The sequence below is a fragment of the Anneissia japonica genome, unplaced genomic scaffold (genome assembly GCF_011630105.1).
Source record: "Anneissia japonica isolate Jap-2015-1 unplaced genomic scaffold, ASM1163010v1 scaffold287715_len1027211_cov185, whole genome shotgun sequence".
Taxonomy (NCBI): domain Eukaryota; kingdom Metazoa; phylum Echinodermata; class Crinoidea; order Comatulida; family Comatulidae; genus Anneissia; species Anneissia japonica.
In genome coordinates, this window is record NW_022724789.1 from 290,844 (window position 1) to 307,961 (window position 17,118).

Genomic DNA, 17,118 nt, shown 5'->3' on the forward strand with positions numbered 1-17,118 from the left:
GCTCAATATACGTATGTATGAACGAACGATGTTACCTAGCTAGGCTAGACCAAGCCTCTAGGCCTACGAATAAAACCATGTGTTTAGTGTTTTTATTCATCACTTTACGATGTCATAATTAAGTGTTCAAATAAAACCGTGTGTCTAGTGTATCAATTCATCACTTTATATCTTTTATTTAACTAAACATGAAAATATTGTAAGATTACCTATACGACAAAGGTATACAGTAACTTGGGAATTCCCCTTCATGCGTATTTTAAACAACAGAGCTGTGGTGTTGTCTGGGCCTGTTGAGACAAACTAAACCCATGTGCGCTGCACTGGGTGAGCCAACCAATTAGCGTTCGTGTACGTGAAACAGCAACTATGTGCACTGCACTGGGCGAGCCAACCAATTAGCGTTCGTGTACGGAACTATGCCTACTCAGTTTCGTGTAGAAAATTCGACCAGACAATTGTTTCCATGGTTTGCCACACGAAGCTAAGGAGGAAAGCAATTATTTTGAGCACCATCGGTAGTTGTTCATCTCACTCAGTTCACGTGGTTTTAGATTATAACAACTCGGTATTAGACTCAATCAACGTTGCTGTTTAATGAAAATACGTTGCATTATGGTTTGTTTATTGTTATAGTTTATTGTTACAGTCATTTCACTTGTGGTTGCTCTGAAAAGGGCAGTTTGTTTTGAATATTTTCGGGGTTTTTGATGACGTCATCGTCGATATGAGGTGTACATAAAACCGAGGGTTTGTATAACTGGGGTACGTAAAAACGAGGTTCTACTGTATTCTTTTTAATGATTGCAATGCAGATAATGCGAGGTTGACTACACTAATTAAATTTTGACCAATTGAGTTTTTCTTTTATCTGTAATCTCTGTATAGGGTCATTCCGGCTCAAATCAGCCAGAAATGTTAACGTTCCCATGTGACCCATCTTGTATTTTCCTTTAAAAAATTGTAAAAATACCTTTATGTCAAAAGAAAGAATCCAAAATTTTAGCTTCAATTTCCTAGCGGTTTTTAAGTTATGACCTTTTGAAATTTAGGTACCTTGGATTCTTTCTTGTGACATATCAAGGTATTTTTACAATTTTTTTCAGGAAAATTCAAGGGTGGGTCACATGGGCTTGGTGGTTGATTTGAGCCGGAATGACCCTATAACTACTTTGAGCCTTTCTTAGTGAGAATATTTGGCTACTAGTGTAACTGCTGTAGTATGGTATATAGGGCATCAGGTTACACACAACTAACTTAGTCTAACCAGAAAAAAAAAAACCAAAGACCATTATAAGTTTTTTAAATGTATTTCTGCACAGTTCAATTTTTTTTTCATCCTGAATTTTTTCGTGTCCTGCAGGCTGCAACACAAACAGCGTTACCGGAGGATGACGATGAATTATGAGAAGCAAGCTCGTTGTATTCGTCATCTCAAGGGTGTTGCTCCTATTGGATAATCAATGATAAATCGACAACTATATTTCGACAATTAACAATATATAAATTTAAAAACAAGTTTCTACCAAATAATTCTTAACACTTTATTTTTTTTAATTACGGTATGTATATTACTTTTTTCAAACTCTGGTAGTTGGTTAATATTATGTTCTTTTGGTAGGTGATGATGCATCTGGGTGTGGGTCGATTAGCATCAGTGGGTGCCTATTGTATTTATTTATGCTTTGAAGCTTGTCTACTTTTCGTAGCTGACTCTTTGTACGGGTAGTAACCAGAGCCAGCTACAGTGAAAGCTATTTTTTTTTATACTGCTTATCTGACAAAGCATTCAAGAAGAATACTGTAATAATTTCAATTTAAAATTAAGTCTGTGTAGAGACTAAAGGGAATATTTTGTAGAAGTGTTTTTGTATTTATATCAGAAAAGAGAAATTGTATCTAAATTCACAGGAGCTATGTTATTTTGTGAGGTGGTGATGATGTTTAGGGGTGTGATTTAAGTATACCGTACTTGTAAATTTGTAATAAGTTTCCTTACGATCCTTTAATAGGAAATGGCTGAAATGATTGCATGCTGTTGTATACTAGAAATCATCAAAATTAAAATATAATAAACATACAAATGTGGTACTGTAGCTAATAATGCCCCATATACCTTACTTGTACGGAATAGTGGTAAAATAACTGGCCATTTCTTTTCAATAAACTTAATTTGTACCCGTGTGTCATATAGTAGAGTGCATTGATTTCAGGAGAGAATATTCACTGAATGATCTACCAGTTGTGTTTAAATCCATTAATATTGTAGATGTTTTTACGGTATAACCCAATACAAGAACAAGAGAACATAGCATCTTTAAGACCACAAACAGTAGTTTAGTTGTAGATTACGGCATTTATATTGTCATTCAATATTTCAATCCTGCTTGGTAACGTCTCTTGGATGGAGAAAGAAGGTAAATACTGTAGTTCAACTTTGTACTGTACTTGTAATTGTTTCACAATAACATTTATCAAATAAATGAATGCAAAGCATCAGGTTGAAGCAGTCTAAAGTCTTTTATTGATGCTGGTTAGCCAATTATAGTGGAATATGTGCAAAATTATTTTCAGGATAGCATCAGTACTGATGATGGGCAAGGTCTAGATACGTACTTCCCAAACTATAAATCGCCAAAAAACAAGACAGATGGTCAATTCATGTCCTTATTTACCCGACTACTTTAAAACAGTATTTTAGGTGAACATGCAACAATAATTTAATTTTATGTCCACCATGAATATTTTGAGATTTGTATGATGACTATTACTTTTGTGTTACCAGTTACCACAACATAAATGAGTAAATTTTTGCTTTCCACTATTTTAAAAACAATTTATAGAAATAAACTAAAAACTAAAACACTATAAGGTGATGTAATTATAAAATGGTAACCATAATACTCGTACAGCTAAAAAGCTGCTCTTACCATGTATGCTGGCCACATGGCTAAAATATATTACTCAAATTTTTTTTTATTTCATTCAAATGCAGTATTAAAGGTTGTCCCAGTTTCCCACTGTTGTAAAAAGGATGATCAAATGTCAAGTACAGGTAGTCCTTTTTAAAACATACATACAAATTTACTACAGTATCTAGACTCCCAGGACACTACTGTAAAAAATATATCTGCAGTATTTTGGATGAATCATGTACGTAAATACCTGAAAGACTGTAGGCCCAAACTGTGCATCCTCACATGAAGCATACTTGCTGTTCGAAGCAAAAATAAAATATTGTACCACTACTGTCTTCGATATTTTGATACTTTATGTACCGTACTGTGCAATATAACTTTCTACATCATTTATTATTTTCAAACATAATAATGCCAAGTTCTTCGAAAGCGTTGATGATCACTTGATCAAGAGTGTTTGATGGTACAGTATTTTACAGTCTATTCAGAATTTGCCAGCTCTTCTCCTTCCTGTGTATTTGGAATCAGGACGTACATCTCTGCAAATAAAGAAGTGGGAAAAGCAATTCACAATATTTTAGATATTAGTCTAATTAAATTGCATACAAAATTCATGGTGGGTATACTTTAGTGTATGAAAACAACCTTCAATTTGTTAATAGTAAACTGAATTACTATTGTTATTTGGGGTAAATAAAATTACGGGTCTGGTACCTTCTTAGTATTACGGCTGAAAAGGCTGCATTAATGGCCATGTCAGTATTATAACAATATACCATAGAATCAACTTTTATTTTCAAACACTCAAGGGCAGCGTTCGATTTACCCAGTATTGCATGGTGCACAAAGAAGACCCGAAAATTGTCTTAAAAACAGTCAAATTTAAGTTATCCAATGTTTTGGGCCAAAAATAGCGCAATATGCTTGTGTTTACATGAAGTGCACACATACAATGCTCCATGTAGGCTTACATCGTTGTTCATGCATCTGATTTGAATATGAGTTCGGCTTCTTTCCTGTGTTTACAATATTACCTCAAATTTCAGTGTTGAAAAATAAAGATGCATCACTGATTTTCTTATTGAAAAGTATCATTATCACCTCAGTAAAAAATGCTATTTTGGAATTGCTACACAACACAAAAACTGTATAGCCATATTTGCTACAGACAAAAAATGCTGGAAATCAAACGCTGCTCAGGGGCCCCTTTGGATTTTGTAATATATGAACTCATGAGAATCCTGGGATGTTGCGCCATTGTTACAAATGCAGTACTGTAATTTATGAATACAGTATGTTGATTCAAATTGCTTTGCTTTATTTAAGTATCTAGTTCATTGAACAAATTGAATAATGTGGTTTACAATACGGTGCTGCAAAATAAACAGTTTTTATGTACACTTCCAGAGGCCAACCACTGCACCGTAAAAATTAGAATAACATACACTTTTCCTTGTCTTCGTCTCCTTTCCTTTTTCTCTTGAATCCAATCCTTGCTTTTCTTTGCTGACTTTCCTTTCATTTTCTTCCACCTATTCCTAGAATCGCTATACTTTACTTCTGATTGTGTTGTTTCTTCAGTTCCCAAACCCTACAGAAAATATACAGTACAGTATTATATGTTTCTTATTTTTTATTGTAATAAATAGGAAAACACATTATGGTAATATTCTGATGTAACCCTTACAGAGGAGTTACACAATAAAATAGTATGTGGTGTAGTCCATGATACCTTCTTTAAATTTAATTACGACACTCCAACCATAACACTGTAGGCCTACTTAATCTAATAATATCTTATGAAAAATAATGGTAACATTAATAAAGGTTTACTCCATTGAGGGCACATTTATGGACATTCACTTCAGTAAATCTTCTATCAGCTTACACCACAACCTTACTATATATAAAGGTCCTTATACAAACGAATCGGAATAGTTTTAATCTTTTACATTACTTAACAAACAAATGTCATATACGTGTGACACATTGCAATGAGCATGTTACATATATGGTCTTCTCTCTGATTCCCTGCTCATTTTCATTGCATATAAAATCCCAATTTTTTAAGCATGTTTACTTTTTTACACTTTAATTGGATGAATGACATTAATTTTTACCTGTGGAAGTTGTGTATTAGCACCACCAGTAAATAAACACAAGAACATTCTGCAATTAGAAATACGTAAGTACTGTATTAATGAAATAATAATCCTAAAAATTTGCCTAAATACTGAATTTTTAAAATTTAAAGTAACCAAGAGTTTGAACCCCAACCCATCCCACCAGTAACCCCGCTGAAAACATCACTGTCTACTACAGTATTAACATTTTTACTTTTTTTTGTTATATTATGTTTTATTATGTAATTGAGCCTAAGAACAATTGATGTGTATTTTATAATATGTGAATGAAAAAAATGAGAAAAGAGCTACCAAACAGGGTCCTGAACAGGAGTGGGCCCAGGAAAGGAATTTCAGACGAAGGGTCTAGACCACCTCACCATAATTTGGGCTGAGGTAAGAAAATTTATGATTATGGCACCTTAGATGGATGGAAAAGGCAGTCTGAGACTTAAATTTGAATATAATTTTATTTTTTTATAATTTTGAAAAATTTAGTGAGGCCTGGAATGAATGTCCCCCCCCCCACAAAATCTGCCACTGCAACTTCCCTGGGAGAAAACTTGATTCATTGTTGGGGGGGGGGGGAATGAACTTTCTAATTGTTGTGACTAACTTTTTTGCTCTTGTACTGTTTGGATAGTCAACAACTAGGCCGCCTGTAAAACCAGCTTTCATTGCTTGCGACGTGATCAACTCAAGTTGATCTGAATTCTCTGGGTAGAATTGGAAAACAGCTCTACTGCCACGCCTCTGAAAAATGATGATAAATCTTATAATAAATTAACATAATTATGATTAGTAGTAACAATTTATTCAGTAATAATAAATACATAGTACTATATATAGCACCGCTACATCAAGATTGTAGCACTGAAAAAATATTATTTATTATTTATTACTGATGGTCTAATGCTTCATACATATGAAATTTGTTGATAAAATTATTAATGATTTTGGGTTAAAATAAGGTAATCAATAAATGGTAATCGGTAAATGATAATATAAGATAGTATATGGCATGTAATATATCAGGCAGATTTAAGGAAAGTGGTGGGGGGAGGGGCAGCCAGTCATAAATTTAAAAATTAGATTTATTATAATTAAAAATGAACAGGAAAAAAGGAAATTGCATTTAAATCTTAGTCTCAGATATCCATTTCCAGCCATCTAGAGGTTATTATTATTATTATTATTATTATTATTCTTTCTTTAGGCACACAACACATGTGCCAAGGATTGCCAATAGCGAACATATATCACTGTCCTACTTGCAGGTGACAATCCCTTACACAAGACAAACATACACACACGATGCTTTACACAAACTAAATCTCAATATGAGATTTAGAATAATTTAGGGAGTGGAGTTGTTTATGTCGTGAGAAAAAATCCTGCAACTGGCAGGAATTGAACCCAGGACCCTGGGATTGGAAGGCAAGCATCTTAACCACCAAGCTATTCAACTCCACTTGGTGCTATAGCCATAAAATTTTGTATCTCAGTTTGCCCTCTCCATTCGTAAAGTCCACCCCCCTCCCCCCAGGCCTCCACTATCTTGAATTCCTGAACCCCTAATAACACGTACCATTGAAGCATACAGAGTTGAGAAGAATTTGTATAACCTCTTGGGTGGATTGTGTGACTTCTTGTCTGCATTGCACAACCATTGAAGTGCAGATATACTGTGCAATAATAAAATCATTAGATTTCAACTTAGAATAATTCATTCAAATTCAAATTTAAGAAATATAAAATCCAATTCACATAAATTAATTATAATTAAAAATAAAACAGTAGAAGAAAGGACACGAGTCTTCCAAAAGCTCTTTCCCGACTATCAAATTTTCTTTGACAACAAATTGTTGTATGCCCATATATAGTCATGATGTGCCCATATATGGTCATGATGCGATGTCATCATAACCGTATTTAGGCATGTCACATGTGTTTGTCAAATAAAATTACCAACGATTAATTCAAATCTTGCTAAAATCTATACAACTTATATGCAGTGAAGATATGCCACACTAAATATTTTGGGAGTGTTACAGGCCTCTGTGATACCTGCTTTCCATACATATTTATTTCATAGCATACAAGTTCATCCTACATAAAGATCTAGTTATGACGTAAAATTTCTCAAACCTGGAATCAGTTGTTATATACAACTGAATATTTAAAAAAATATGTAATATGTAAAACCAAATAAAATAAAAGAAAAACGGAATAACATACAGCATGATACTAAGAAGCATCCTAAATAAAAAGATGTTAAAGACATATTACAGTTTACCTGAACAATTTATATATCTTACCTTATAACACCATCAAATGTACCAGGCCTAAAAAATAATCCTTGACCTATGTCACTGTGGATCATATCACCTTCACATTCACGTTCAAGAGCTACATCTTAAAAAAAAAAAGAAAAGAAAACTATAAAATCAGGGGACAAAAGTTTCTCATGAGACATCTAGTTTAATGAACTGTACGTGACATGCATGGCCAGCTACCTTCAGAAGGACAATTAACTAGGCGTGATCTCCAAATTATTCAGGACGGCACAAACACGTCTGGGTCAACACCCTGGGGGGCTCACTCTATACGGGGAGGTGCCGCATTTATGGGGTATATATTTTTGAGGACTTAGTAGAACCACTGTGGGAAATATGTGGGAAGTTGCAGCATTTATGTGGTATACTTGATTGAATTTGTAGCACAAGTGTGGGAAATAACCAGGGTGAAATTGGTAGTTAAAGTCCCTGGCCTATCCTGTGTCAAAGTGCCACGATTTTCCTCACGATTTTAGCAGGTATTTTAAGCTAGACTGGGTGTTAAGCCGGTAAGCCCCTTGCTAAGCCTACCTTTGGTACAACCACGAGATCGCGACCTGACGGAACACTTTTTGCCCTTGGGAACCAGTAACTACTGTGCACTCTCTGTCACTATTGAGTGGCCTTTTTCCTGTTGTCTTTTAGAGCACAGTGCGATTTTGGTAAATGGTAGTTCAAGTCCATAAGAATTTTCAGTAAAAGTGGCTGCGGCACCCCCCTTTTTTGGTTGGTATGCAAGTGAGCTCCCCGGGGGTCAACATAATATTACGAAAGCGTCTGAGAAATCGACTATTTTAATTACCATGCTTTATGAATATTCATTTGCTACGACGACTACTACAGTAGTAAATCTATGTAAACATTCTGAATTTGTGAGAGATGGGTGAGAAATGGGTTAGCTTCCTGGAGCTTTTTGCTTCCTTGTGGGAGTATAGAAAATGATGCTGATTTCTGGTAGACTCTTACAACTTGCTAGAGGCTTGACACCCCTTATTGTATTGGTATCACTGCAAGGACTTCTACAGGCCAGAGAAAATGCTTATCATAGAGATTAGTGAATGATTTGTTTTAAAATTATCCTATATAGGATGGACTCATCCTCTGACCTAAGTACTCACCAAGCATTGCCTTGCTGATATCAAGCCCGACCCAATGATGACCTTCCTCAGTTAGACTCTCACCAGACAATCCTGAGCCGCATCTGTAAACAGTTATAAAAATTTAGTTTTAGTCACAAACAGAAAGAAACAAAAACGATTATGATTATTGTGATTATAATAGTGATGATGATAATCATGTTGATGATCATGGAAAACCTAAAGAAATCAGCTCACAACCAATCAGCATGTTGGAACATGGCAGAGCAGGCAATGCATAATAATCAGACTTCACAGCAGAAAAGCTGCAACTGCAAGCAAGCAAGTAGTAATGTTGGATTTATTCTGTGTAAAACACCAAGGATAACCTACAAAAGTTTGTAGACGACTTATTTCCAGTGGTGGGTCCTTTTGGTGGTGATTGGACCGTACACTGGGAGACACTCCCATATTATTTCTCGAAGTGTGTACTGTACTTATTTAACATGCATATGGGCCCATATTGCACACAGGAACAACAGCTTAAGTGTTTGAAAGATAAACTCCCAGGAAGTAAAGCAGGTTGCACATTGAACGATTTTACTTTACCAATCACCAAATAAGGCCAAATATTATCAAATTTGATTATGGTACATCATAATGGTCAGGTACGATAACAAACATTCAAATGATGACAGTAAACTAAAATGATAATATAGATTAAAAGCAACAGATAACAAAAACAAAAATCATCTACTCTAAAGCAAACTAATGATTGAACATACCCAACATCCAAAACGTAACTAGCAGTGTCTTGAGGCAACGCAAGAAGTTCGATAGCGCGCGAAGACATAGTCATCTGAATTTCAATCATCCTTGTGCTGAAAATAAATATAATCAATAACAACTAATTACGGTAGTAATTGTTATTGTCGTGATGGAATAATAGACAATAACTTACAATTTACATAATTACATGAAACTAATTACGGTATATACAGTAATTGCCACCAAAATTCAACTCTACCACAGGATGGAAGAAATGTGTCCCTTGCTTTAATATTCACATAATAATTTAGATAATTACATGAAAATGAATATATTATTTTTTACTCTAATCTTGAATTGTAATTTTCATGTAAATAATAATTACCTGTTTGAATGCATTGTTCAAAGCATATTTTTATAAGTAGTTTTGATGCAAATACATTTTATATATCTTTTATTTTTAATATTTACAATATATGCCTAAAATAAACCACTTCAAAGGTCTTTTGTTCTTTTTTGTATGTTTATATGTTTTCAGAGGTAAATTTAGAAGGGCGCACAGAGGGCACGGTTTTTCCACTGCTGTATTTGTTTAACAGAAAAAAACACAAATTGGTATATAAATACCATGTTACAACATATAGTATAATACTGAACTTGAATTATACCATTACTGGATACATATTTATATGTATAATTGTGCTACATCTAGGCCTAGGCATATATGAAATTGGTACCCTCTGGTTTAAAAAATTCTGGATCTGCCCCTGGTTTTATATATTTAAAACTATTGTAAATACCATCAAAATCCATGCCATTACAATTGCTGCCTGGCTATGATGTATTTTATTTTTAATTGAATTTATCTATTTATCTATATATTAGCTAGCTATTTTAATAGTAAATAGTATTTTAATTTTTAAAAATAGCTTTTGGTGATCATCATTATGGAATGAAGATCTAGCTTGGTGGGTGAGATTATTCCTTTCATATACCAGGATGCATCATTAAAATCCTGTAAACTACAAAGATTTATTTTCCATGAGGAATAACAACTAAATTTCCAAAGCTCCATAATGAGCCTTTTCGAGCATAGCAGTTCCATCCTGTATTGTACTTGACAAGTGTACTTGAAAGCCTGATTTAAAATTTAAAAACTATCATTCGTAAAAAAAGGGGCGATTTGGAAGAATTTCATCAACAGTAGTCTACTAGCTAAGGATTTGTTTACATTTAGACTATAAATTTAGTAGATTTCTACACTTCACTATTTGATAATGGTAGCTAATAATAGCCACCAAAACTGTCATACATAAATCTCACTCTTTACATTTTAAATATATCTTAACATAAGGATGATAGTAAATGATGGACATGGCTACACCGTAATTAATAATAGTGACAATGATTGTAATGTATAGATTTCCAAGAAACTTTACTGACTTGGAGGTGTACTTCTTTGCTTCTTCTTCATTATAAAACTGTTGAATAAAAGCATACAATACAGTAAAAATAAAAAAGCATATCATATCCTTTTTATCTATATTCTCTCAATCTAAAAAATAAATCAAACATGCGTTGACCTCATATTTTATGACTTGACCCACCTTTTTGACAGCATATATTTAATCAATGCATCAATTTTAAAAGAGAATATCTGCTGAACCAGAATTTTAAATATAAACAGTATTAGTATCATATATCAAATTAAAGTGAAGTCACGTATGTCTTCTCTAATCTTATGTCCATGGATGACGATGAAGTAGTAAATACAAATAAATATATAAACTATAAAAATTCAATAAACGATATAATGACTGTACTGTATGCCTATTAGGCCTAGTATTTTAATAATTAATTAGGCCAGCTAATAATAAAAATAATAATTATTATCTGTCTACTACTACACAGTAAATCACCTAACTTTATTATTAACATAATGAAAAGCATCGTAGCATTGGATTCCTGGGCCTAGCCTAGGCCTAGCGTTTTTAGCCTACTACTACTACCCACTACTGTACTACTAACTAGACCTGTGTGTATATGTGTGTGATGATTTGTTGCTAACTAGCCTAGACGAGGACCAGGTCCTTCTTCAGCAGAAGCTGCTGCACGAGACCTATAACGTAACTCCTAGCCTCTACAGTGCAAGCCAGGCCTACATATTTCGACGATTACTCACCATTTCTGGGGGAGCTCTGTGCTCTGGCCGTCTACCTGAAGCCATAGTTATATGGAAGTACAATTTATTAACGTGCCCTTTAACAAAATCAAACTGTTTTATCCTACAGAAACATGGTAGAAATCTCGGAACAAATTTTAACAACATCAACACTGACATGTGTATCCTTAAAGAATGTCAAAGTTCGCTTACTTTAGAAACGTCAATTTATTGAGTAGGGAGTTTACATAAATTGAAACTCATAAAAATCTAATATATTTGTAGTGTACGTAACCTTGTTTAAATTAATTTTACAAATTTTTTTTATCATAAATGGTTTTCAATTTTGTATAAAGATATTTTCTCCCAAAATATCTACATATTGTAGAGTGTAATCTAGGCCTAGGTCTAGGCCAACCTCAGCAGTAATTGAATAGGCCTCAGATCAGTTAGCCATCAAAATGGCTGTCGCCTTTGGATCGGGTCAACCGGTGCTCCAAAGGTTGAGTAAGGTTGACCGTTTAATTCATTTAAGTATAGGTGTACCTTATTTTCTTCCTGTCAAGAATTATGTTTCATGTTTTGTTAATGTAAGTTACGTGCCATGTCATCTTATTTCATTTTCATTTCATATTTTAGACATTTTATTAGACCTTAGGCTAGGCCTAGGTCTCCTAATCCTTTCCTTCCGAGCCCCCTGTACAATAGGAAGGCCTACCTAGGCCTAGGCCTAATCAGTGTACAGCCACACGGCCACCCTCAGCGAAAGAAATATATTTTTTAATAAGGAAGTGATCTTTACTAAAATCTTATTGTTTTCATTTGATATTACACTAATAGGAAATGCTTTGGGCATCAAGGCTTATGATTTAATATCTACAAATTTATTTTAGAATATAAAATGTTAATTATGCCGAGGAGGTTATATAGGCCTATACTACTAGGCGGCCTACTTCTTTAGTAGAATTCGATCCAACTCGGCCACAAGTCAACTCGGCCACAAATCAACTCGGCCACAAAAAGTTTGGCTGCAGTCAACTCGGCCACAAATCAAGTGGGCCACAATTATTATTATTGCTGTTATTAGTGTGTGTTATTGTTATTGTTGTTTTTATTTTATTACCGTTAGTTTTAATATTTAATTTTTGCTGATATTACCGTATTATTGTTACCATATAATAAAAAATTCTCGATTTTTTTTATTCATATTATTATTATATACTAGTCTTAGTATTTTATTATTTTAATAATAGTAATTTTAAAAATATTGTTATTGGTGTTTTATTGGTATTTTTCTTATATTATTATTATTATTATTATTATTTATTGTTGTTGTTGTTGTCACCTTTATTGATATTATTACCCTATTATTACTAAGTAGGCCTAGTATTATAAGTATCATCATTATTATTATTATTACTAATTAGTATTACTATTATTATAAAAATAAACGTTATCTTTAATTTATTATTGCTGTTATTATTGCTATTATCACCTTCAATGTTATTATCACTAATTAGTATTATTAAAATAGATTATTAAATTAAATATCGTTATTATTACCATATTATTACTATTAGTAGTTAAAATAAATATTACTATTAATATTGTTGTTATCACCTTTATTATCGTTATTATGACTAATTAGTATTATTAAAGTAAATATTTGAAAAGGACCGACATGTCACTGGTGATTCACGTCATTGGACGGGTTTCAAACACAACTGTAATATTTATATTTCATTTTAATTATAAATAAACTTGTGGCCGAGTTGACTTGTGGCCGAGTTGATTTGTGGCCGAGTTGACTTGTGGCCGAGTTGACTGTGGCCGAGTTGACTTGTGGCGAGTTGACTGTGGCCGAGTTGACTTGTGGCCGAGTTGACCTGCTTCCCTTTAGTAGTACGCCAAATAATTTATATGATCACAATTAAATTATAAGAATTTATTTTCTGTTGTTTTCAAATACATTACACTAACTTTGCTTTCATTTCAGAGATTTCCAGTTTCACTGAGTGTTTTAGCGATTATTCATAACAAAGGAATCAGTAAACACAAAATTTTACACAAGAAATCTTATATCCAGCATTTTCCATTTACCACTCCTCACCAAACGTTTGTAAGCAGAGCAAAGGTTAAATCGAGAACTAGTTACTATGACACCCTTGGAGTAACCCCTAAAGTGACCCAGGCCCAAATCAAAACTGCATACTACAGACTCAGCAAAATATATCATCCTGATCGCAATCGGGGAAACCCAGCTGTGGCTGGCAAATTCTCTGAAATAAGTGAAGCATATAGTGTACTTTCAAATGTTACATTACGAAAAAGATATGATAACGGTATTTACAGTCCACGTGATCTTACACATGGTGTAAGGAGTAAGCCTCCCTTGGAGAAGGAAAAACAGGAGAAGAAAAAACGAAATGTGCGGTCTGAAGTGTATAATGAACAAGGTGAAAGGATGTACGATTTTGATGAGTATTTCCGGGCACATTATGGAGAAGCATTGCAACGAGAACAAGAAGAGAGAAAGAGAAGAGGAAACCTTCAAAAAGAATATGAAAATGTGCAACAATTGAACAAAAGATATGTTGCTTTTATGACATCCCTTGCTTTCACTTCAATTATACTCGGATTTCTGTTTATAAAGTAGTGTCAGTTGTTAATTTTTTAAATAATTATCAGGGCAGCCTAAAGGTTTAATGAATAAAGTGGTTATCTAGGCTAACACTTAATACATACTGTAATTATGGCTTTCAAATTTACAAAAATTTATTGGGCATAGTAGGGGTTGCGTTATATATACCTCATTAGTTAATAATAACATTTCATTGGTTAATTCCACATGGTAAGGAGTGCACTTCTACAGTAACCCTGTGCGTGCCAAATTACTCGTACATGAGGGAAAAAGTACTACCCAAAATAGACTTCGCACCACTTGCCTACTGTACAATTCCATGAAAAACCGTATGCAAACTGTAATTATTTACATTCACAAGTCGAAAGGGCTAATGTAGATGAACAGATTGCTGTTTAATATTTATGAGTTATAGTAAAACAATTAACATGGTTTTATTTAAGTAAAGCAGTGAATCCTTCTCTTGATGATTGGGACTACAGTACTTCCACTTCATTTTACTTCCATGTTCCAGCAACACCTGAGGAGAAGTAGCATTTACTTGTAATATACTACAGTATTCCCTAAAGTGGTCTCAGACACTGCATATTTTATTAAATTTTCTAAAAGTGTCTCTGTATGTGCAGGAGTTCTGAATTACATGTAGTCTTAACGACATAAAAAATAGAGGAATGATTTAGATTATAGTTTGATCAGTCATTTTAATATTGATGTCGACAGGTGGCACCAGTTGAGTTCTGGGGAAATTTTTCCTGTCGGACCATCATGAACCACTGTCGTCTGAGACAAAATAATTATTTACCGATCCAAAGTTATTGTGAATGCTATTTTTTAAATTGTAGTCGAATAGTTTCTCCCTGTCCCTCATGTGGGGTTTTACCCCAGAATGCTACAAGAGGTCCTAGATGGCCTACAATATTTTGAAGCCCTGTCAGCAATTTCCTGTAGTCCAGGAATATTATAGCAAATGATTTTGTGATGGTACTTCCTGATCATGCTGTCATAATCTGATGTTGTATTCTGTCATCTTCTCCATCACCATTTCAAATTCATTTAGCCCAGCAATTATTAATACTGTAGTTTAGTGTTATAGTCCTAAGGCTTTGAAAGCCTCAAGCTGTTCACTTGGTAGGTTGAACCCTTGATTTTTCTACTGAAAGCCTAAAAGCATTACGACACAGGAAATTTCTCATGTAGGACAAGCATGGACCCTCATCATTCTTTGCTACAAGTCCCTAATACTCTGGTCTAAAGCACAATTTTGGCTGAGGTTCTAGGCAGTCCCTTGATTAGGACTCCAAGGTGACAAATTTCTGGAACCGCCACTGCCCCTATGCCATGCTTCTACCGTTCACTACACTGTTATTATGGATAGTCTACTTAGTAGGTATATTGATGTCATTAAGCAACAGCTTTCTTACAAAATCAACAGACAGGCAACAATAAGTACATAGTCCACTGATTTAATTCATTATCTATATACACTGCTCTAGTCTTCCTTGATAGATATATTACATATTTTAATTAAATACAAGAGATGACAGTAATCATAATGCAACTACCTCTTAGGCTAAGTACATAATAATTAACATAATAGTTTGTATATTTGCCATGATTGTGCCCTGAAAATATTTGAGATATTAGAATATGGTTTAAAATTTAAACTATAATGTTATGATTTCTATGTAATGTAAATAGTTAAAATATTAGTAGTGATTATACCTTTTTCACACTAACAGAGTATCTTTCAACTTTGAACAATTAGTAACAAGTTGTAACAACCTTGATATCTTAAGATATTTTCTTTGTTCCACACACACAGTAATCCAAACCATGAAAAACCTCGGGAGAATAGCAGTAGGCTTAGATATCTAGGGTAGTCTTTGAGTGCACAACATTATTTTGTTTTCTGTTGGCAGTATGAATGCATGGCCAATGAATAACTTTGGACACCTCAGAAAAATAAACAGGCCTCGACGAGGCCTGTTTTTTTTCTGAGATATCAAAGGGGTCCCCTGCGATATTTCGGAAAGTTTTATATGAATTTGCTTTCGCACTACACAAACCTGGTTACAATTTGTTACTAGATGTTACTACAGTACAGTACAGTATTTGCAAAATAGTGGCAGTGTGAAAAAAGTCTAAGAAAAAGTGATGAATTTTTATTTTTAAAATATAGCAAAGAGTAAAATTCTTTTCTATTCTAAAGACAAATAATAATTTTAAGAATACGTTTATTTGACCTGATTGTTCATTCAATAGTGCAATTCCAATAAAGAACATGAGTGTCTTATACTTCCAAGTATTATGTAATATATAAATGTATCAATATTGTTTGTAAGTTAATACTGGGAAATAGCATGCAAGGGAAAGTGGGGTTGAAGAGGAACTTGTTATATAAAACAAACAAACCACTGCAGCAGAAATGAAAACTATGAGAACTAAATAATAGTATAAATTCTCTCGGAAATTTAGAGATAAAAAAAAGGACGGATTCCTGCAAGCAAGCAAAAATCTCCTGTTTTTACTACTTTAATTATCAATTGTTCCACAAAAAAAAAAAAAAAAATGTTGAAAAAAGCTCGGTGGTGCCGAGGCCGGGAGAAAAGTGGGCGTGGTCAGACGTCGCTCAAAAAGTTTTGAAAGTGGTCCAGAGAGACGTCTGTAAATCCAATAATGATTTCTTGATAATCCTGTACATTTGATGTCTAATAACTGCAACCTTTATCAATTTAAAGTATCTGTACATACTGTAGAGCCAAGATATAATAATTACAAAACATTTAAATAAAATCTACAGAAATACCTGCAAAAAAAAATTTACACCATTAGTAAATGTAGAGTAGATTACTGTAGAGTAATATTAAACTGATTAGAAAATACAGCATGTGAAATATTTTATAAAAGAAGCACATTGTGCATCCAGTATTGCAACAAGTCGTACACACACAAACAGGTTCAGTTAAAATGTATTCACCATAGAAATAATGTAACTCAAGCTTAGAGCTTCTTTTAAAAAGACTGTTCTATAAAGCCTGTGACCATATAGCTTAGTTGTAATATAAATACTATAAGAGGACATTCGTACCTAAATT

At 33.6% G+C, this 17,118-nt stretch overlaps 3 protein-coding genes across 3 annotated transcripts in view; 2 read left to right on the plus strand and 1 right to left on the minus strand.

Moving 5' to 3' along the window:
- LOC117112555 (GTP-binding nuclear protein Ran-like) overlaps positions 1-2,502 on the plus strand; it is a 9,441-nt gene extending 6,939 nt beyond the window's left edge. Inside the window, exon 7 of the mRNA XM_033255637.1 lies at positions 1,364-2,502. Within this exon, the coding sequence (XP_033111528.1) occupies positions 1,364-1,408 (45 nt within the window). The 3' untranslated portion in view covers positions 1,409-2,502. The remainder of the gene's footprint in view (positions 1-1,363) is intronic.
- LOC117112554 (probable 18S rRNA (guanine-N(7))-methyltransferase) lies at positions 2,502-11,570 on the minus strand. Its single transcript, XM_033255636.1, has 10 exons — positions 11,404-11,570; positions 10,665-10,702; positions 9,239-9,334; positions 8,496-8,578; positions 7,360-7,456; positions 6,630-6,726; positions 5,658-5,794; positions 5,039-5,087; positions 4,364-4,509; positions 2,502-3,457 (listed from the first exon to the last, which is right to left on the minus strand). The coding sequence occupies exons 1-10, from the start codon at positions 11,560-11,562 to the stop codon at positions 3,403-3,405; spliced, it is 957 nt and encodes a 318-aa protein (XP_033111527.1). The 5' UTR covers positions 11,563-11,570; the 3' UTR covers positions 2,502-3,402.
- Positions 11,571-11,831: 261 nt separating this feature from the next.
- LOC117112568 (dnaJ homolog subfamily C member 30, mitochondrial-like) lies at positions 11,832-16,318 on the plus strand. The gene is made up of 2 exons (XM_033255667.1): positions 11,832-11,972; positions 13,379-16,318. Exons 1-2 carry the CDS (start codon positions 11,844-11,846, stop codon positions 14,036-14,038), a joined length of 789 nt encoding a protein of 262 aa, XP_033111558.1. The 5' UTR covers positions 11,832-11,843; the 3' UTR covers positions 14,039-16,318.
- The last annotated feature ends 800 nt before the right edge of the window (positions 16,319-17,118 follow it).

Coding starts and splice junctions, on each gene's coding strand:
- LOC117112554 (XM_033255636.1), bottom strand. CDS start 11,562: ATGTCAGTGTTGATGTTGTTAAAATTTGTTCCGAGATTTCTACCATGT. Junction 10,703..11,403: donor ACAGAGCTCCCCCAGAAATG/GTGAGTAATCGT, acceptor TTTATTCAACAG/TTTTATAATGAAGAAGAAGC. Junction 5,088..5,657: donor AACAGTACAAGAGCAAAAAA/GTTAGTCACAAC, acceptor TTCTAATTGCAG/AATGTTCTTGTGTTTATTTA.
- LOC117112568 (XM_033255667.1), top strand. CDS start 11,844: ATGGCTGTCGCCTTTGGATCGGGTCAACCGGTGCTCCAAAGGTTGAGT. Junction 11,973..13,378: donor ATGTTTCATGTTTTGTTAAT/GTAAGTTACGTG, acceptor CTTTCATTTCAG/AGATTTCCAGTTTCACTGAG.